Here is a 22,928-nt window from a genome sequence, read left to right on the forward strand (position 1 = left end):
CAGCTCCATACTGCTGTGTTACGATTTGACAGCCATTTGACTTAGGTTGTTGAGGGAGATGCCAGCAGCAAGACAGGCGGAGAGGAAAGTCTGCCATGGGGATGGAACTAAGTGCGATGTGAATCTGCATGCATATGTGTTCTCGCTCTTTCCCGTCAACATCAATCTCACAAATAAATACTCAGTCAGGTTTGAGATAATCTCACTACTGATGCGCTCCAACGGCCCCCGATGTGCATTTGTGTGTCTAAGCGTAAGCTTAAAATCTATTTACTCCAAGTAACCAAAATCACAAATGAAAACGCATAGATGTGTCATTCAGATAAATTATAATTATATCATTTTCCTCATAATATAAAAGATACAGATGTGTTAGCAGCTAGGAATGACAACTGAGTGCTGAATTAAAAGAAAAAAAGAAGCACTGCTCCACCTGATCTGATGAGATACAGCCCACATGAGTGATGGAAACGTCTGTGTCATTGTGACTGCTGAAAGGAGGGCGGAATCCCTCTCTTGCACATAATTGGTGATTTGAATTGGAGGAAATGTAACTGGAGGTCTGCAACAAAAACATCGCAGAGAGTAGCAGAAAATGGTGTGGAATCGTCTGCTGCTGCTGTTAAATGCTGCTGACAGTCTGGAGTTAGGAATTGATTCTGCACAACCTCTCACACTAATGTTTCACCCCATAGTCCATAAAACGATCTGCTTTTACTGTAAACTGGATATAATTTGCAGCTAGTTGTCATGGTTTTGTGTTTTTTTTTTTTTCTTAGTCTGGACAAGCATAATCTAAACAGAATCTCCAAAGTTTAATTGGATTGGTTTATGAGCTTTTGTCAGCATTAACCGGAAAACCAGAGGAAGCAAATTTTTTTTATGCAAACATGAACATTGTTTTGTTTTTTTTCCCCCCCAAGAGATGCTTGTGAAATATGGTTTCTTTCAAAATGTGCCACAAAGGAAACTGAAGGAGGAACAACAATGGTTGTCATGAAGGGGGTGAAACATTTCCATCCCAAATTGAAGTTTATGACCCTCTTCTTAACTGGATGGGCTTTGGTGGCACATGCATCCAGCTTGTCACAAGGTCTCAAAGTGAGCTATCTGTTCATCAGTAATTCTCCTGGCTGAGCTATTTCTGTCAGCTGGGGACAGCCTGCAGTGAAATGCAGCAGATTAGCTGAAATTTCCCAACATTTTTTGATAGTTTGGTCTCAGTGGTTTATTTCATTGATTTTTTTTTTGTTGTTGTTTTTTTTGTTTTTTTCTGGCTTGCTATTTAGCGTGACCTTTTTCTTGTTCAAAATTTGACGACATAGTATCGGGTTAGATTTCTTTCTTTTTTTTTTTCTCTGCTTGTGTAAGTTGAATCTAAATCGAGAAATACTGCGAATGAAATGTATATTTAAAATCAAGCTTTTTCCCTTCCGCTCAGGCGTGCCACTCTCCACCCAATGGGGCCCCCAGGGTTACTTCTATGCCATCCAGATCGCCCAATACGGTTTGAGCCACTACAGCAAAAACCTGACTGAGCGCGCTCCCCACGTCGAGGTCTACGATACGGCCGAGGAGAAGGACAGCAGGGTCAGCACCGCGTCCTGGAGCGTGCCCAAAGGTTGCAGCCTGAGTCGTGTCCATGACAAGACCAGATCTACCTCCGTGCGTTCGTTCAGCGCTCCAGGTACATCTCCCCTCCTATTTGGCCAGATGGCCTCAGGGCAAGCCGCTTATCTCTTGTTTAACTGTGGCTGCAGCCGGCTCGATGTGCGACTGCACCCTCAGGACAGGATGGTGCTCTGCAGTGAGTCACAGCCACAGTGGGAGGACTCTGCCTGTTGTGGTTGACAGAAGACATGCTGCATAATGACATTCCTAGAAACTTGAATGATTTAATAATCAGCAGGCTCAGTGTCGGATCTTTAATCATGCTTTGTTTGCTTAATCAGTGGGAAATTTCCACCTGATGGGACAGAGAGGAATAACTCCGGTTAACGTTGTTCAGTCAGAACGTGAATATATGAATATTAGTGGCTGGAAATAAGAATCCAGGGGGCAGATGAGTAAAATTCTGCCATCTTTTGAAGACAATGCTGTGTTTAACCTTTTATTTAACATCGTTAAAAGGTATAAATCTGTAGGATCATCACAAAATTTTAACAATATACAAATTTAAATATTTAAGCAAATTTGCTTAATTTATAGCCCCTCTAAGATTGTTGTACCATAATAAACAAGGACTGGAACTAATGATTATTTTAGTAATTGATTAAGCTTTTGATTATTCTGATGATTAATCACTTAATCGTATAAAAAAATGGCACATTCTACAGATATTTCATTGAACCACTTAAGCCTCTTTTACACATCATCAGGAATACATTAAAAGGTGAAAATTAATGTATAATTAAATTTCTTTTTTAAATAAAATATTTCATTGGCTAAAATACCCAATCCATATACCATAATATTACAAACATTGTATTAATGTTTGTAATAGCTAAGTAGATAGAAAAAGCCTAAATTAAAGTTATTGACTCTTGTTGTATTACAACAGTATTTGGAAAACAGTTGACATCTTTGTCTTTAAAAATACTTGGGTGTTTTGTTTTGTTTTTTACATCAAACAACATCTCCCGTTAAGGAGCCAAAGCTTTGTGCTGCAAATGCCTCTTTCATGCAGACAGTGGTTATAAATAAAGCCTTTGACTATTCTTGCTTGAGCTTTGAAAATTCTTCCACACCAATGAATATTAAAAAGTATATAACCGTGTGTCTCCTTAAGTACAGCAGTAATAGGTCTTCAGATGAAGAGAAGTTTCATTTCTTGTAATAAAACTGACTGGGGCGTAGCGCCATCCTTGGTGCCATTTCAGTGTGTTTCAACCCTGAGGAATCTAATTTAATTCAGCTGCTTTTCTTCATATCAGGGCTCATATGGAACTGAGGACACTGGGCACTAAGCCTCTGGCAGAGTCTACTTTCGTTTGTTGTGTGCAGTCTTCTCACACATTCAGACATTGATTTGGAAAGCTGTGGTGGGGAAAAATGCAGAGCAACTTCAACGCTGAAAAAAAGCTCAGCTTTTAGGAGCTTGCACCAGACTGATTGAGATTTACACTAAGACATCGCTGTTACAAATATAGGCTGATTATCCGAGTGTTATTGCTTTAAAAGAGGTTAGTTTACATTTTTTACTTAATGTCAGCATTGTTAAGAGGATTTAGTAATGTTACTTTTGTTATTGGTTCTGTTTTCTTTCAAAATTGGATCATAAAAACTTGCAGTGTCCTGATCCAATATTGATTTCATATATCAGCCAAAGAACAAGTATCGGATTACGTTGGCCTGCATCTTATCTCTTCCGTATAAAACTCCAGCATTTAGTCCGTCCCAGCATTTCTATTCAGCAGCTCTTATATCCCCCATGTAGACCCATTGATTGATAATAAATGGCTTCATTGCTCTCATGCCTATTGTTGCTGACTATTGTTCTTTGATCAAGCCTTTTCTAACATTACACACTTCAAAATAAGTAATAAAAGTATGTATGATATCGTATTGGATCAATATTGGTTTCGGCCAATACTCAAAGCTGCGGTAATAGAATCACATCAGAAGTGACCGAGCTGTGTTGGGACAACCCTCATAAAAAACCTTAGCTGAACAGTTTTGGAACAATTGTAGCAATATTTTTTAGGAACAGATTTTTTTTCTTAAAAAGAAATTTAGGCTCTTGAAAAAAACTTTAAGAAACTTTTTCTCAATAGTTGTCTCACATTACTTCATCTGGTAACAGCTAAAAAAATAAGCACCCTTACTCTTGTTGCCTCCTCTGTTACATTTTAATTATCAAAACGCTATAGATTAGAAACAAATCAGTCAGTGGTAATTATTTAAAGCAGTAGTTATTGAATGTCTCACAAAACTGTTAAAAATCCTGAACACCATTTTAGTGCAACATTATATTATAAAATATCAACATTTTGTGCTCTTAATTGTTCATTTTAGACTAAAAACTAGTCATGTTTGCCTCGAACACAATTTGCAAATCCTTTCAAGCTTCTTTTAACTTCTCTTGATTTAAATCTAAATAGAAATGTTGCCTCCAGTCAAAGACTATTCAGTTATTGTGCTGTCAAACAGAAGACATACAATGTCTCTTGGTGGGCTTGACATCAATAAATGGGACTTGACTTTGTATTTACCATTGCGATTCGGCGTGTAGCTTAGGTTTACAGCTGTATCAGGACCAAAGCCATGAGACAGATGACAGAGTTATTTCTGGAAGTGGGAGAAAGTCGAAATCTTTTTACCCAGAGCTGACTGTGAGCGGGCTTTATTCTCCTCTTATCTCATGCTGATATTTCCAGGACACACACACACACATTCTCTCCTTCTCTCCCTTTCTCTGTTGAGCTGCTGTCTCTATTATATTCCCTCCCTTCCCCTTATTCTCCAGTTTTCAGCTGCTCATCATCACCACTTTTCTTTTCATTTCACCACTCTGCACCCCCTGTCCCCATCGCTCCTCTCTCAGGTCAAGTCGTCCTCATGGCATCCTTTCCTCAAGATTATCATGCTTCCATCACTTCCCCTCCCCCTCTTCTTCTCCTCTTTTCATCATTAATCTTCTCTGTCTACCCCAGATTTCTGTCAGTCTTCCACTGCTGTTTACTCATTTCCACCCACTTACCATCCCTCTGCACTCTTGCGCTTCCTCGACATTGCCGTCATAGTTTCCTGATTCGTTCTAATGCCCCTTTCTGCTCCCTCGTCAAAACTTTCTCGTTTTCTTCCTCTGCTGTCAGGTTCTCTTTCTGTCCCTCCACCTCCCTCTCTTTCCAATTTGAGTCTTTTTTTTCCCTCCTCGCTGTATCTAGGACACGGGTGTTGAACAATCTCTCAAAGTCTCTGACAAGTGGATCAATTGTCTGTCCCCTGATAATAACCTGCCATCTACCATCCACACATTCCTTCACGAAGCCTTTCTACCATTGAGCACCTTTATTTTCTCAGTCCCAGTATGGTTGCTTGATGCTTCAGAATCACATTTTGTACCGATCCTGATAAGATGTATACATGCAATAGCAGAAAAACTGCTTTTACCCATCCTTTATATATATATATATATATATATATATATATACATGTGTGTGTGTGACATGTCAGACTACTCTGCCTGGGTGTCCATGGTGCTGTGCAGACATTGCATGACTGTTCACCTCTTTACAAAATGTGTGAAAATCTGCTCTAGGCCAAATAAAGTCCCAGAAAGCAGCTGCAGCATCCAGGTCTTTAGAGCAACACAGTGTGATTGGTTAAATACAGCAATATGCTGCTTATCAACCAGCGGCTTTAGCTAATGTGGCCCAGTTTTTCGGTGGTATATAGCTGCACACACTCAACACCACTCCAGCCCCACAGTCTGAAATCATCCCTGGTTTATGCATGATGGTATTTCAAGGTTTGTGCAAAGGAAAACCTGCTTGCTCTACCTTACAGCCTCACATAGGAAAATGATTAAAATGTAACTGCTTATCAGAGGGGTTGTGTGTTTTAGCATGAATACAGTTTTAGCATAATAAAAAGTTCAAGTTATGTCATTGGCTTTAGAGCTTGAGATTTGTCGTTTTTGCCCTTCCTATTTTACATGAGTAAAGCTTTAAGGTTGCTGTAGGAATGATAATGGGCATCCTCATTTATTTTTTAACTTGGCTGGTTTTATATATAACTTTTTTTTTGGCCTTTTTAACCAAACATGAAATATTCAGTATTGTAATAAAATGAACAAGGAAGCCTTTTCAGAACATTATTTCTTAATCAGTAAGGATCTGAAACAGAAGCACATTTGCCTTGTTAAAGTGCTTAAGAGATCCAGCTGCCTTCCATTTGAAGCACTTAGGATTTACCGTGTCCTAAATATTTAGCTTTCAATTTCTTAGTCTGGAGAATAAGTTTCCATCGTCTCAGCCTTAAGAACAGGATATGGGTCACTCTTTCTCCAAAATGGATGCTGTACTTTGCCAAGTGTCTTAAATTGGTGCACGAAAGTCTGCTTTTCAGTGAGTCATAACGTTTTGGGCTTACTGTGAAATTAAAAGATGGATTCTTTAGGTGTGTCCAAATTCTGCATCCTTCAGAGCAGTGGTTCCCAATCCTTTTGGGTTGTATTTTAAGAATATTTTACTTTGTGGGAAAGTTTTCTCTCACAATGGGGTGGGGGTTTAATTTTGTATGATGATGTTTGTGGTATTTGCAGTGATGAACTTCACAATAAATGGTCTTTGAAGCATTCTGACAATTCTGGTATTTCTAGATATACCACTGTATATCACTAGATTGTCAGAGCTCCAAAAGCTATATAGTTATTAGAACAGTCTACTTCTGCACCCCATTTACAGTTGGAGCATTAATCGGCATGCAATACTTGCATTTAATCATGTTTATTGCAGATGTCATGAAGCCAATCCCAATTATATTCTTACATGTTCCTTCAGAATAAATTTCAGTTCTTATCAGGATAAAAAACAGCCTCCATTAAGCATGAACATGACCAAGTGAGGTAACACTTTATTTGAAGGGGTGTGCATAAGACTGACATGACACTGTCAAAAACATGACATCACACCTGTCATGAACATAAAGAAGTCTTTATGAATGTCTATGACAGTTGTCATGAAGTGTCATTTGGTAAATGATGACACTTTCAATGCAAAGTTGCTCTAAAAGTTGCATTGAAAGTCCATTAAAAATGCCAGCTTTGCATTAAATTATCATGATGCACTTTTAATGGACTTTTAATGCAACCTTTAGAGCAACTTTGCATTAAAAGTTTTTCTTTGCTCCTGTGATTCTCAGTACAGGCCATTCCTCCTCTGCCTCACTTGGTGGATTGCTTGAATGTGAGACGGCAGCAGTAGAAACTGTTGGCAGTATCTTTTCCGCAGCTCTGACAGCGCTGTAGGAGAGTGAACAGTTTACAGTGAAGATGACATCAAAAACTGTAATACTGGGTTACATGCGTGCGGCGAGTCCCCTGTGCATCATTAGGCAATCTGAATCCAGCACAGGAATAGAGCAGGCTGCCTCTACCAATAAACATTGCATCACTCTGGGAAAAATAAAGACCGTAAAGGGGAGAAACAGAGTTGGATTTGTGTTTATTTGCCAAAATGGAAGAAGATCTCTGGTGACTGGCCCCAGATCTGGGCCCCAAATAGGAACACATGAGGGTATTTAATCCAAAGCTCCGCTGACAAATGCTCTCCATTTGATTTAGATCACTTTAGTCCTTTCTTTTTCACTTGAGATGACAGAAAAACTGTTATGGACCTGAATTATTTAGCAGAATTGAGAGGGGGAATTGAGGGGGATTGGTCAAGAAATGGTCAGCAGGGTCTCTCCAACAGCTTGGATCCAGAGTTTCCATGGCAACTGTCACTCACTGATGGGAGGTGGTGTTCCCCATCGCTTCAATTACTGCTTGGGATTAAGTTCAGAGATCCAGGACAAACAACTTATGCGACGGAGGACCCCCGGCTTGCTGAAGGCGCAGTGGGATGTTTGCTCCCAGCTGGATTCAGTGATGCAGCGCTCAGAACGAGTCAGAAACGCAGCAGTCTCTTCTTTCCAGGTAGACATGCTGTGTCTGCACTCGCATCTGTAAATAATCCATCCTGTCAGTCTGGAAATGAACTTGGTTGAAGGTAGTGGTGCAGTGGGTTTTATGCACTTCTGCTTTTAGGCTCCCATCCCCAACCATACCGCATTCTCTGCATCCTCCATGTGGTGAGATCACAGATTTAGCAGCCTGTCCTCTATAACCAGGTGTCCATTCATATCTACAGATCATCAAAGGTTATTTTAAGCTCAACCAAAATCAAAACAAAGCTATTTTTTAATTATTTAAAAGAAACAAGATAAGCTAGCAGCTTACACTCAATCATTTGCTGTAACTCCCACCAGCGATCAGACAGCAAGAAGCAGAGGTATTATAGGGCCTGAACAGGTCACCAGTCCATTATAGTCAAATTATAACCAACTTGAAATGTATGTTTATTATTATTAAACATACTCTTTACGACTCGGGGTGCAACAAAAAAATTTGCTAACCAATAAACCAGCCACCCAAGTTTTCTTAATGTTTTGAGATCTGCAATCATCCATAAGATTCCACAGATGAGTGCAGATAATTTCCTGTGCGATTGTGAGTGATTACTGTATTACTGTGGTGATTATTAATGACACATAAAACCGATCTTTTCCGCCAATCTTATTTACCTCTGCAAAGCTCTGAAAATGAGCCGCTGTCCCCTTTTGCTCTGCTGTGAGAGAGCGCTGACTGACCCACCCACCAGGTCATGTCTGTATGTGTGTAATAAATAATAATCACCTCTCTGTTCCCAACTTAGCAGTTTTGTCGCAATATTTTCTGACTTTTCAGATCCAAACAATCGGTATCGGCCAAAAGCGGAATTTGGTGCACTCCTAGATGAGAGAAAATTAAATAACTTGGGGTTTTAAGGCTGTTATCTGTTGAAAACAAGCAGACCGGAATTACCTCCTTGGAAATAATGGATTAAATCATACGCAGACTGAAATGTAAAACATGAAATGGACAAAAAAAAAAGACCCATCCTATTTGCACGTACTCTGAGGACGGTGTGAAAATCTGGTGTGGATAAAACATGCAGAGATTGCGAATGAATAATCACACGCGTGTTTCGCTGTCGCCCCGTCATTTGTCACATGTTCCTGTGCCGTTGATGTGCACTGCAGGTCCTAACTGTGCATATGTTTTCAAGCGCCCATCTCTCTTGCTCACCAACGTGCCCGAGCTCGGTCTGCGCTGACATATTTCCAGCAGCGTGTCATTTCTGTTTCCCGGCTGATTGCTAAACAGCCACAGAGCCGAGCAGTGGAGGTGGAATCTCGTCTGTATTCCCTGCCCATCCTTTATTGATGGCAGAGTAATCACAGGGCCAGAGTACAAATCCACTTACCCTCTGCTTTGCCTTAAGTAATGGATTTATGAGTGCATTAAAGAGCCGTAGTCATCCAGAGGCCCCTGCCAGACTGTCTCCCTGCTCATTCTCTCCCTGATCGACTGTCTTTGTGTCTCAGTCGGACTCATCTGCTTCTGCTTTCCCAGCTCCTGTCATGTGAGATCTCTCTGTCTTCTGATTTCCAATCGTCTGCTCCTTGTTGCCTCATTTTCACTCTCTCCGGACTTTGGCTGGCTTTGGGAGTGTTTGTGCGACCCATCATTGCATTACCCTCTTTTTTTTCTCCTGGACTTATATCCTCTCATCTTTTATCCTCTGGGAAGCCCTGATTAGAAAAAGGGAAAAAAAAAACTTTTTCATTTTCTCCTTGAAGACCAAGGGAGCCTGGCCGACAGAGAGAGCTGACTCTTGAAGAAGTTGGAGCTTTGGGGGCTCGAGGCAAAGTTGGCGCCAACTTAACTGCCTGAACTAAACCGACATTAAAGCAACTCTCTCGGTGCAGAGCTGGAGAAGAAGGGTGAAAAGCTGAACTTTCTAACTCTGAGCTTTGCAGGGAAGAAATGCAGGAACGCAGATGAAAAAGTTGCAGCATCACATCTCTTTCTATGCGATGTTTTCATCTGCTTCTTGTCGCTACAAGGCCCCTTTTTCCTCACATCCTCCTAATTAATCTCATTGTGTGGTGACACATCTGCAGTGCGCATCCCATGAGAGGTTTGTCTGGGTGTGTGTGTGCACTCTGCATGTCTTCCATTTATCTGTCACGCATACAGCAGGGCACTTCACACAACTGATAACAATACAAGACGCTTGCTGGTAAGAGAGGTTTTGACCATTAATTATTTCAAAGCTTGCAGAATATTTTTTGGGAATATTTGAAAGTGGGAAAGTATTTTCTGCACTAGAAGAAGGCTCATATAAATAAATCAAGAAAGGAGAGTGCATTAAAAGATGTAGATAAAAAGGCTCCTAGTCAGTCTGCTGGAAAAGGGCATCCAGAATTCGTCAGAAGCCATTTTATGCAAGTCAAGTGAGGTTGGAGCCTTTTTTTTTATCTTCTTCTTCTTCTTTTGACCCAGTACACCGCTGTAAAATCTCAGCTAATTCTATTCATCTTTCACACCTTCCCTCCATTACTCCCCACCAATCCCTCACAGACTCCTCAGAGGGCGTTTCCCTGCAGCTGGGCAACTCGAAAGACTTCATCCTCAGCTTGGACTTAAAGTTTGCCTCCAACGGCAGTGTGTCGGTGGTCCTGGAAACCACAGAAAAGGGGCCTCCCTTCACCATCCATTACGTTACCAACACGCAGCTCATCGCCTTCAAAGAGCGTGACGTCACCTACGGCATCGGGCCTCGATCCTCCTGGAGCACGCTGACCAGAGACCTGCTGACCGACCTCAGGAAGGGAGTCGGGTTGTCGAACACGAAGGCTGTCAAAGCCACAAAGGTTGGTTCAAACCAGAACTCGCTTGTGGATAACAGTTACGGAAAGTTTATTTAAAAGGTTATCGTTTACAGTACCGGTAATCTTTTTTTTCCCAAAAAAGGCCTTTTGAATATCTTTTTCATTCTTTACAAACCACAGAATTAAAGTAAATTAGTTAGAAATTTGGCAGACATTAATCGATATTAGACATCTCTCTCTATAATATTTAGTTATCGTTTTAGGATGCAGTTTTAGAAAAAAAAAAAACTATTGACAAGTGGTATCATTACCAATATAAAATTATTGATGAGTCCTGTGACTGATTTAATTTTGATAATTTGTTACTTTAGTTGAGTTAATGCAAAAGATGTCCGCACATCCTGAAAAAGCATTAAATTCATGCATCTAAAATTAAGTCTGTAAAGTGATTTATGTTCATTAAATAAAATGTTGGCCTTAAAAACAATCATAAGTCTTAAATTTTGTCTTGGTATAACCATGTAACCTCTTTTATTCTAGGTAGATTTCTTTTTCTCACAGGACTTTTCTATCATGTAAAAGTTTGTGTCGTGCGCTGACGTGTTGAGGCAGTTATGGGTACCGGTGCCAAGTTGCTAATAGTTGCTAGCTGTCTAACTTTCTTGAGTCCATCATAGGTAAAAGTAAAACTATTTGCATGTGGCTGGATGATGTTTGTCGTCGCCACTGGCTCTCTTCTGTTGCCAGCCCATATGAAGCTGCATGCATCTGTGCAAAAAAATGCTTGACACTATAGGAGTTAATGCTGTAGTGAGTTATATCCCATGTGAGAATCACAGAGCCACAAAATGACCCCAGAAAGTTAAAATTTGTTCCCCTGAAACAAAAAAAAAATGCATTTCTTTTGCACCTTTCTGTCTTAAATTTTGTAATAGTGGTTTTAAAAAGTCTTGAATTTGAATTGGTGAAACCTAATGTTGATGTTATTTATGGGGGTGATTGTTACAAGAGTTTTAAAATAAAGTCATACATTTAGACCCTGATTCTTTCTAATCTTGTCTGCGTTTCTGCCCAGATCATGCCCAGGCGGGTGGTGCGGCTAGTCCTGCACGGACGCGGCTTTGTTGACAACATCACCATCTCCACCACTGCCCACATGGCCGCCTTCTTCGCCGCCAGCGACTGGCTGGTGCGCAACCAGGACGAGCGAGGGGGGTGGCCCATCATGGTCACCCGAAAACTGGGCGAGGGCTTCCGGCCCCTGGAGCCCGGCTGGTACTCGGCCATGGCCCAGGGCCAGGCCATGTCCACCCTGGTGAGAGCCTACCTCCTCACCAAGACCCAGGCTTACCTCAACGCTGCCCTCAAGGCGGTGGGACCGTACAAGGTGCCTTCAGCGCAGCACGGGGTCAAAGCGGTGTTCATGAACAAGTACGACTGGTACGAGGAGTACCCCACCACGCCCAGCTCGTTTGTGCTCAACGGCTTCATCTACTCTCTGCTGGGACTTTACGACGTTGCTGACACGGCGGGAGAGATCCTGGGCAGAGAGGCGGGGCAGCTGTTCAGCCGTGGCATGGAGTCCCTCAAGGCCATGCTGCCCCTCTTCGACACGGGGTCCGGGAGCATCTACGACCTGCGTCACTTCATGCTGGGCACGGCGCCCAACCTGGCCCGATGGGACTATCACACCACGCACATTAACCAGCTGCAGCTGCTGGCATCCATAGACAACGCTCCCATCTTCAGGGATGTGGTGAAGCGCTGGAAAAACTACTTAAAAGGGATTCGTGCAAAGCACAACTAGTCGAACTCAGCAGATTTTACAGCTGAGTTTAGAAGAGAATCAATGTTTAGGCTTTAAGAGCAAAGCAGAAGATTTTATAGAGAGACGTGTGTGTGTGTGTGTGCGCGTGCGTGTGTGTGAGTAACTTCTGGTTAACGGCCTGAAAGATGAGTTGCGATACTTTAACTTTGTGTGCACTGTTGCGGGTTTGACATTTTCTGCTACGTTGACTGTAGCTCAAACTTTGTGTCCCTGGAGCTAGTGTTTGTAATTCTACACAGACCTAGCTTCAGCGTGTGAGTGTTTGCATTCATAAAGAACGACTGCGTGTTTTGTTAAAAAAAAAAAAAAAAAATCAATGTAGAAAAAAAAATACACATTGGAACATTTTTGACTTTCTTTAATGCATCAAGATTTCTCTTATACGTTTTCTACTTTAAATTAGATTTCAGAGGTTTACTCAAGTAAGCTGTGAAATTCGGAGTGCGTTTCAAATGTTGCCAAGAGAAGTTAATGTTATCAAAAGATAATTTAATAGTTTATATTTCTCCGGAGCGTGCTCATTGATAATTTTAGTCACATTTCATAGATATAATAATGACAGTGAAGGATTATCTCAGTTTTTTTCCCCCTTCTCATTTTTTCATGGGTTAGTTTGTCTAAAAATATACTATAGACGTCTAACAAGCTGTTTGAAGTCAGCTCTGAAGGATAAGCAATGGAGGTAGCAGAAGTGTATCCGAGATAAACCCGTCAAGCTTTAATCTTTAACGGTTGTGAACGCTGTTGCTACCAACAACCTCCTCTTGGCTGCTTTGCTGTGTTTTTTTTTTTTTTTTTTTTTTTTTTATAGGACACTAAAACAGCAAACCAGGCCGCAGGCAAAAGAAAAACCTCTGCTTCTCTTTGGGTTCACCTTGGAAAGTTAACGTGTCGTCTGTGAGACTTCTTCAAGGTGATTGCAGCTAATCACAGATCAGGAAAAGAAAAATTAGCAAAAGAAACATTGGCCGTTCCTTTGCAGTATCCCCCACATTTATTGGCACCCCGACTAAAAATGCCTAAAACACCTTCAGATAAATTAATCTTGTGCATAATCTCAGTCTAGACTCTTTTTTTTTTTTTTTCCAGATTAATGAACTCAAAAACCTAAGGATTTTTTTAAGACGGCATTCTGACCATCTTCCCCCTTTGGATGGATATCTTCCGTGTCCTTGTTTCATTGCATCTTCAGTACTTTTAAACTGTAGAAATGTACGAGTTTTATTACACGTCCTACTTGAATGGCGTGCTCTCATCTTTCCTATTTTGAAGACTGGCAGAGAGAAATGTCTATGTCATACACATGAAAAAAGTTAGTTACATTTTTCTTCCTCTGTTAGAGGCTCCAATCATTAGTTTGATTTTCAGAACTTCAGTGTGTGATTATGGTATTGCAATAAAGGATGGATTTATATTAGACATCTTTTTAACAAATGTGGAGAGTTAAGTACACGACTCAGGAAAAGAGCAGATCGAAGCCAACATGTTCCCCTTTCTTAAAGATGTGTTGGCAACACGACTGCGACTGGAAACGGTTGTTGCCTCACTTACCAATGCTTTTGTTTGCCGAGTTATAAAAGAAAAAATCCACTCCTAATTTAGCTGTCAAACAATTAAACCATTGTTCATTTTCCTTGCGAATGTTTCCATCTTAAGAAGCCTTTCTTCTGTCGCACTCTAGTCTCGATTATTCCCAGAAACAAGTGTGGGTGGTGTCGACGCGCGTGGAGGTAGACGGATGATGTGGGCAGCGGAGCCGCAGCTGTCACATCGGTTCAAAGCGTTTAGATCCAGACAATGCCAGCAGCAGCTGGAGGTAAATTCTCAAACACGGACGCTGCCGGTCCCTGCAGACTCCTGTTGCTCCCTCTCACCTCCTCTAAGAGCGTGAACCGAACCGTTTTTAATCCGAGCCACGCGGAGGACGCTCACAACTCACCCGGCTAATAGGGTGGAGAGGCCGCGCGCGGTTCCGGTCGCTGGCTGCGGATGAGTCAGCGCCCTCTCCAAACAAAGTGGAGCTTCTCCTCGGCATCAATGGAGCTCTGATCGATCTGCTTTATAGATTAACACCGGGAGTTTCGGGGTGAATCATCCTTTCGCGGGGAGGTGGTGGGGATTTTCATTTAGAAAAATTGTGTAATCGGAGATCAGATCGTATTCCCACACAGTCAGCTTTCAAGTTTTAATGCGCGCTAAGCAGACAAAATCGAAGGACCCTGTGATTTATTTTGATGCGGTGCTGGATTGAGTTAATCCTTTTAAAGCCGAGACATCTCGTTCTGTTTGGTTTATCCTGGAAATGGAACCTTTTACTCACTCCGTGTTTTTTTTTTTGTTGTTTTTTTTTTGTTTTTTTGCGTGTTTCTTCTTTATTACAAAATTTATTACTTTCTTTAAAAAACCGAGAAGCATATGAATCATCTTTTCTCCATTTTGCTCCTCGACAGTATTCGCATAATTGACACGCGAGCCGAAAATACGTCTTCGAAAGAGGAATATTAATAACTGAAAGTTTTGTGTTTTCATACAAATTTCTGTTGTTTAAACCAAAGTCACTTGTCAGGTACGTTTATTTGTATATATTTGTGCAAACCGACTTCCATTCAGCATTTGGCGTTAGGTCTCCACAGACACATTATGGAGAAACACTGCCTTTGGATTTTAGGTGTAGACTGAGTAGATTATAGCAAAAGAAAAATGAATTTTAAAAAAACTCATATTAAGCTTGCTTATATGAAAAAGGAGATTTGTGCAGCAGCCAGTGGTTAGTTTAGTCTGCTTGCTAATTCGGAGGGAAACCAACCGAGAGCTGCAAGCATCGCCTTCTTCAGGATCTGTCGGGTTCATAATCTGCAGGTTAAGTTTGTTTTGGTTAATAAAAGCACAACTGCAGGTTATCGTCAACTGATTTGTTGCATTTCTTCTCGAGTTTTTTTTTTTTTTTTTTTTCCTTTCTTGTTTTAGGATAATGTGCAACAGCTTTACTAAGCTGCTATTGTTGTTCACTGTGTAAAAATGGGTATGAGAACTTCTTTTCTTCTCACTTCAGTAGAATCTCTGATTTAACAGAAATCTTCAACATGACGGCCTTTTGAGGTCAGTGTGATTTATGCAATAAGATGTTTACTGGGACTGGTGACTCCGCCACAGACCCAGAGTGGTTGTATAGACTTTGCAATCTAAGCACAATGTGCAAATGCTCCCATTTTTTTAGTCCAAGTAAGAGGTGTTTATATACAGAGTAAATCTTTGTGCTTTAAAACTTTGCTTTGTAAAGGTGTAAAAAAAAAATTAATAAAATCATTTTTCTTAAACTTCTGTGTTTCTTCATATCTCTGACTGGAACTCATCTGTTTAGCTAATTGTTACTATTGAGGTTTTTTGTCGGTCCAGCAGCAAGATCCGCAACCATTTCTAATACTTTAAGCGAGATTCCAGCTTAATTTGCTCTAAAATATGAATAAATAAAATCAATATTCCTGGGATTTTGGTTGGGGGAATAAAAAGCACAGAGTATTTCACCACTTTGCAGAGGAAACTGATGACTAAAAAGACATTTTCAGAAATAAATTTCCTCGTGTAATGTCAGATTTACTCATACACTGCTGTAAATAAAGCTGAAAGCAGAGGCTCACATACACTATAAATGTTGCATCATTTTTTTTCTCACTGATAAATCAGACTAAGCTTATCCTCTTTTAGGTCAGACAGGATTATCAAAACGATTTCTATTTGCTTGATGCCAGAATAAAAGGATTTGCTTAGTTATGGGAGGAGGATTCTTTTTTTTTAAATTTACATAACATTAACATGCATTTAAACAATTTCATAAAGTCCAGATGCACGTGTCAGCTTTGTAAGCTTATAACAGATTAATCGGAGTCACACCTGTGAATGTATCTCAAGACAACACCTTAAATAAGCTGCTTCCTCTCGCATAGAAAATAGAAATTAGGTAGGAAGAGATTGATGGGTCTCCACAAGTCTGGTTCATCCAAACGTACAATTTCCAGCTGTCTGAAAGAGCCACATTCGTATGTTTATAAGATTATCTTTCATTTTAAACACCATGTAAATGTCTTCAGAGGAGACTAGTCCTACGCCTCAGAAGTGAACGTGTTTTTGCATAAAACACTACAAAATAAAAGCGAAATACTGTTAAAATGCTGCCTGACAATCCGCTCAGAGAGGAAGAAGCCGAGAGCTTAATTTTAGGACATGCCCTATTTTCTGATTAAACTAAAAATGAACTCTCTGACCGTAAAGACCAAAGAAGAAGCCTTACAATCCTGAGAATGCCATCTCAGTAGTGAAGTATGATGTGTCGGCATCTTTTTCTGAGGTTTTATGACCCAGGAGGGACTGGTTCACTTCACAAAACGGATTATATCATGAAGAAAGAACATTAGGTGGAAATACTGGAGCAACTTCCGCCAGAAAGTTGAAGCTTGGTCACTAGTGGGTTTTCCAAAAGGCAACATGTTCAGTGTTGAAGAGGCCGTCACAAATCGCAGTCCAATAGAGCATTTGTTGTCTGAGCTAAAGAGGGGTGGGTGTGTGAGCAAAGTGGCCTACAAAGCCAACCGGTTCTGTCAGGTGGAATCAACCAAATTCCACCAAACGCTTGTAGAAACATCCCAAAAATGTTTGTCCCCCCAAGTCATGCAGTTTTAAAAGGCAATTCTACCAAATACAAAAGAAATGTAAAAAAAAAAATAAAAAATGGAGACTCTGCCTTTCATTAATCTGACATTTAGCAAAAATAAATACGTTCATGACTAGCCTAAAACAGGAAACATTTAATGATTTAACGGTAAACTGAGGAAATTTTTCTTTTAATCTAGTTAGACAGCGTATGTAAACATGTTGCTTCAGCTGTACGGTACACGTTGTGTCGGCTCGCACTATCTGCACCAAAGGGAAACTGAATATGAGAGTCTTGACTGGATTAATGTCTTATGTTTTCATTTGGTCTATCATTTAGGTCTCTGTTCTGATGGAGTCACTTTGTCTGATCGTTAATCGCAGCTCCTTTAAATATTTAGACTCCACACTTCCTGCTCAACACACACACACACACACACACACACACACACACACACACACACACACACACACACAGCTGGATTTACTCTGTTCAGAAATATTTGACTCAAGACTTCATTTCCTCTGCGGTCTGAAGACTTTACGCATTAACTGATATTTCATTTGACGCTCTGAACTCCTGTCAGAGATTTAAATCAGTTTGTCATTCTCATTCATTTTGTATACAGAATATGTCTCTGTTTTCTGTTGACGTTTCTGGCTCGGAAAATCACATCAAAGCATTACACATGTTGCTCTTAAACTCTGGAGACGGATTAAATAAATAATAATAATGAGCAGTATTTTTATATCCAGGACAAAACTGCCAGAGCTTCTGCTTTTGTATAAGTACTGATATGTTGCTGGCTTAACAGATTACATTTTCCTTAGGTTCCTTAGGCTTTCAGATCTGATAGTTTACTTTTGTATTGGTGACTCTCCTGACTTTTAAGCATAACCACTTTTTTTGTTGTCGTTTTACAAAAAATGTGTCTTTAGGAAAGTCATTTCTCCATCCCAAACCTAGTTTTTGTTCGTTCTGGATCGCCTTTGTCCCAGATATTTTTAGCTCTTGATTTGAAGTGAAGTTGAATCATTTCAACCAAGCTCCACAATCAATCCCTTGTTTTGAAACCCTTACATTATTCTTGGGTTTTCCAAGAATATTTCCTGTCATTATGGGCAAGAACCTGTTATATCTGCCAGCCTCAGTCAGTCAGTCATGATGAAGAAGACGACTCCCTAAATACTAACAACTCACAGAAAATCTCTCTAACCTTTCAACTGACAGCTGCTGCTTGGTGAATCTGCTTAGACTGATTCACTTTAGACTTAGTTTTGGTGACAAATGTTCCCACCCATCGCTAAGCGGCTCTGACTCGGAGGCAGGCAGACACTTTATTTGCAGTGAACGCTCTCTTCGCAAAACTGCTGAGGAGAAAAGCCATCCTGATAAATAATTTATCCTAATTAGGCTATTCTGATCCAGTGAAGGGCATGGACATCTGAGAAGGACTCTATCTGCTGCCACAAGCTTAGTTTTTTTCATTACTTTCTGGCATTATTACCATCTAGCCATAATTTCTTTTGCCACACACTCACACACACACGCACACGCACACACACACACACACACACACACACACACACACACACACACGCACACACACACACACACACATACCACATTCCTCGAATTGTCTTAATGATGTAACTGTCTGTCCTGACGACGGGTGTCTCTCTGGGTCCTGTAATTATCCCTGCATAAACCTGATAAGCTCAGCTTCCTCTGACCCGCTCAGATGCCTTTCAGATAGCTGCGCTGAGACTACAGTAAAACCTTGGTCCTGTCTATAAACACCTTTCGGTTGATCTTTTCCATAAATCTCAAACTTGCCAAAAATGCAGATTGTTGAGACCCATGAAGTGTCAGAGGATGTGGAAAGCGTCAAGCTGCTGTATTTTGTTGATCATATTTGTTCCCGCTGGCCTTCACCATTGTCTAAAACTCTGTCTTTTACCGCTGTTGCACTAGTGCTTATTCGTTTTTTGATGGCTTATGAATATATGCAGAGGCTAACGCAAGCTGCCATGTTTTTGTTGAGATGTTGTTAACACTACCTAATATCATGCTTCTGTATGCGGACGCTCTGTCTGCACTACTGAAGGTTCCCTCACCATGTCAGCTATAATCTGCACATTCCTGTATATCGCTGGTTAGAATTAGATCTCTCTTTTTCATCCATTCAGCAATAATTTGACCACTTGGGGGCACTCTCACACTGTGTGTGGAGTATTTAACCTTAAGCCCAAGATGGTCACTGTAAACCTTTAGCAGCTCATCCACATCCAAATTCAAAATGAGTAATTAGGCTGCATCATAAATGACAGTTTTGCTTTTTTGTTGTTTTTACACATCTACATCTTTCTGACTCTCAAATAAATAGGCACACAAAACAGAAAATCTGAGTAAGTCCGCGTTCAAATGGAGATTTTAATTTACACCTAATTATAGCTATACCTCGTCAAACTGTTTAAGAAGCCTTGGAGGTCAAAGTTTACCAGGACTTTAGGCTGGAAGCATCTACGGGATTAAATAAAAGAATATTAATGGAGAGCAGTCATGGGGATGTTATTTTTGAGGATCACATTACTTTTTGCATCACTAGAGTGCAGAAGTGATAAAGGAAAATCCCATTTTCGCCACGGAGGATTGGAGACGGAATGAGTCCGAACTGATCTTCATTAATGAGCTGAAGCTTAATGAGTGGGCTTAAAAGACCATAGAAGCTCAGGGAGTTTCTGCATCACTAAAAGTTATATTCACTAAAGACGATGCACAAACGTCCTCCTTCATCGAGGACATTATAGAGTTCACAACTGGGCTTCAGAATTTCCTCACTTAGCCATTTTATCAGCAGCAACGTTAGCGGTGCCTGTGTTTTCACCTGTGACAGGAAAACTTATGAAAAAGTACTTCACTAAATTATCAATCCAGAATATTGCCATAAAATAGTGCAAGTAATTGAGTTTTTAAAAAGAAAATATCTACACGGGTAGGAAGTCCAAAGAGTGACTCTGATCTGATGGGTTCATGATAGCACCATGAAGCACAACCGAGCTTTCACTTAGAATCTCATCTGTTTTCAAAATATAAACGAGGACATGTGGGCTACAGTCGTTTAATTGAAATTTAGACGATTATGTCATAGTCAAGCTTTCTCAAAAATGTTGTAAAAATTTGTCCCTATCTTTTTATTAAACAAAATAAAAAATGAAACAAACCTTTTCTTTCTCACTGCTCATTCTGTCTTCCTTTGTGCTGTTGAGCAGACACACCTGTCATATTCAGGCAAGCCTCATTCTTCCCTCTGAATGAACGCCAGAGACGGCGAAACAATCTCTGCACTAAAATTAAAGACAGTGATTTATTGTTCCAGTCTCCAAAGCAGGGCTTTTGTTCATTTATGAGCAGCAGCTGGCATGTTTTGCTGCACAGACAGGAGCAAAAGTCTTCACCAGTCACCCTCATCACGAAACCAGGTATGATGATGGTGCTGCAGGAGAACAATGAGGAGACAGAGCAGCAGCGGGAGTTAGAGTAAACAGGAGGGGAAGAAGAAAAAAGACAACATAAAACAGAGCTGTACGGGAAACAAAGCAAGTCTGCGGCGGAGGTGGTTGCAGATGAGCGCAGGAGTTGAAAAAGAAGAAGCTGTGAAAGGCTGAAATTCAGAGGAGGAAAAGCAGCAGTGCCTGGAGTCTAGCAACTATTAATAATGTATCAGGGGGGCGACTAGCACGCTTGCTCCTCATCTGGAGACACCAACTACACCTCATCAACTAAAACACCAGGGAGCCACAAAGGCTTTGAGCAGCTGCAGCACAGCAGCCTGGCCGGCCCCACAAACACACAACATGCAAGTCAGCGGGTCATCACCAGCACTGGTATTAAAAACAGTGTCATTTAGTGCCTCATGCTTCAGGGTTTGCAAAAGATTTTTTTTTTTTTGTCATCATTAATACTTTTATTTTTATGCATTTTGCATTTAAACTCTTTCCTTTTTCATTCCATTGTTTCACTTCATTAATAGTTTATAAATGTTGAAGATGACTTGTTCTTCCTTTTTATGCATTTCTTATTTCGAATGTGTGTTTATTAGAAAATAAACATATTCTTCCTTTTCAGATATTAATACGTTTGCTTTGCTACATTGCGGATATTTTCCTCCCAACACCATTCCAGAGCGTTTTCTTGCCTTGAAAAGTGGATTCCGCTCAGAAATATTCTGCATAAAATCATAAGTGCAAGTCGCTTTCTCCCATCTGTATGTGGAAGGCACGCGCACACACACACACACACACACACACACGTACACGCAAACGTGTGTATGGCGACGTTGCAGCTTTCTAAGCGGTCAATTGTGCAGCAGGAACAAATATTGCAAGACAAAACTTCTGCACAGAAAACAACATCTGCAACACCTCAATAAATACTTAATGTGAAAAGCTTCTACATTGTGCTGACGTTACACAAACATTTAGAAGACTCCCTCCCTAAAGAAAACCACTTTGTTTTCTACTTGAAGGTGGAGTCAGTGTTTCCCTAAAGCAAACATTCTCTTAACATTAAAAAAAAAAAAAAAAAAGAAAAAGCTTATCTGCTGATTTTTTTTTTTTTTTTTTTTTTTTTTTTTTTTTTTTTTTTTTTTTTTTGGTTGTTAATTTTTTGTTTGCTAATTATTTTTCTTTCAATGCAGTGTATTTTTCACCGAAAGGAGAGTTCACAGAACAGAGGAGGGGAAAAACTACAAATAATATCAATTAGGAAACAAGTCGCCTACATTTGGTGAGTTAAATGTCTTTCAGTCAAACCTAATGTTAAACTTGTTAAACTGTTTCTTTAGCTCTGCAGGAACCTGCCAGCAGCTGCTGACTGGGAAGCTTCCGCAAGGAGAACACTGACATCTTGTGGCGGAACTGGATACTGCATGTAAAAAAAACAACAAAAAAGAGTTCAGCGTCTCGGAACAAAACAATGCTACTTTTGGTAGAAGCTGATAGGTTTGACTCCACCTCAGTTCTGTGAGTACCCGAGTCGTTGTTATGAACCTTTAGCATCTTGTGTATCTTCACTTATACTGAGGACTCAACAGAAAAGACACTGAGTAATTATCGTTTTTCTCAGGGTCAGCACTTTCTCCCTGTCCATTTAGAGAAAAGGCAAGGATGCAAATCTGAGACAATCATAAGCTGGATAAAAACAGCTTGAGACATGTTTAATAATGTAGGTTTAATAATGTAGCCCAACAAGAGAGACTCATCGTGAAGAATAGACACCAGTTCTAACTGAACCATACATGGATAAAAATAATTTAAAAAATTGTAACCTGACTAATCCAGCATTATTTTAAGGAGAAAAACTACACAGGTTCCTCAGATCGTTTGGTGACAAAAATGTTAAACCCACAAAAAAATGGACAGGATTTGATTAAGCTGCTGTTCCCAGTATTTTCACACTGGAAGCCCTTTCTCCAAAAGGTGTTGCAAAAGAATACAACCGTTTTTATAAATACCATGAATCATGAATTCAACCCACCTCCATATATTTTATTTAATAAATAACATAAATATCAAATTAAACTGTATTTTAAACAGGGTTTGTTATTATTATGGTTATGTTATTAACAATATATTATTGTTTTTTCTTTTTATTATCCTCAGGAGTGAATGTTGTTTGCCCTGTTACAGACTGGCAGCTTGTCCAGGGTGAATCTCATGTTTCGCCCAAGGACTGTTGGTGAAAAATACTGGGCTTCCTGTGTCACTGAAAGGATGAACATGTACATCATGTGGGACGTTTTGCGTCTCTTGCCATTTATTCAATGTATCAAAGATCACTATGTGATTTAGCCACTGCTTGCCGACTAAAGGACACAAAATATGAATAAAGTTCATCATCTATGCCTAAGACACTTCCCTGACCATTCCTTTTTTATTCATTAAATGCTTACAGCTTTCACTCTCTTCTCTGTTTTCTCTTTTTCCTTCTCGCTCTTTTTAAAACACGTCAACATCCTATTTGATGTTTCGT

At 40.2% G+C, this 22,928-nt stretch overlaps 1 protein-coding gene across 2 annotated transcripts in view; it reads left to right on the plus strand.

Annotated features, from left to right (window-relative positions):
- glceb (glucuronic acid epimerase b) overlaps positions 1–15,564 on the plus strand; it is a 57,035-nt gene extending 41,471 nt beyond the window's left edge. For both annotated transcript variants that reach the window (XM_015007843.2, XM_015007840.2), the window contains 3 exons: positions 1,442–1,687; positions 10,169–10,461; positions 11,495–15,564. In XM_015007843.2, the coding sequence (XP_014863329.1) occupies positions 1,442–1,687; positions 10,169–10,461; positions 11,495–12,226 (1,271 nt within the window). In that variant the 3' untranslated portion in view covers positions 12,227–15,564. The remainder of the gene's footprint in view (positions 1–1,441; positions 1,688–10,168; positions 10,462–11,494) is intronic.
- The last annotated feature ends 7,364 nt before the right edge of the window (positions 15,565–22,928 follow it).

The sequence above is a fragment of the Poecilia mexicana genome, unplaced genomic scaffold (genome assembly GCF_051168715.1).
Source record: "Poecilia mexicana isolate PSO_F unplaced genomic scaffold, ASM5116871v1 scaffold_3, whole genome shotgun sequence".
Classification (NCBI taxonomy): domain Eukaryota; kingdom Metazoa; phylum Chordata; class Actinopteri; order Cyprinodontiformes; family Poeciliidae; genus Poecilia; species Poecilia mexicana.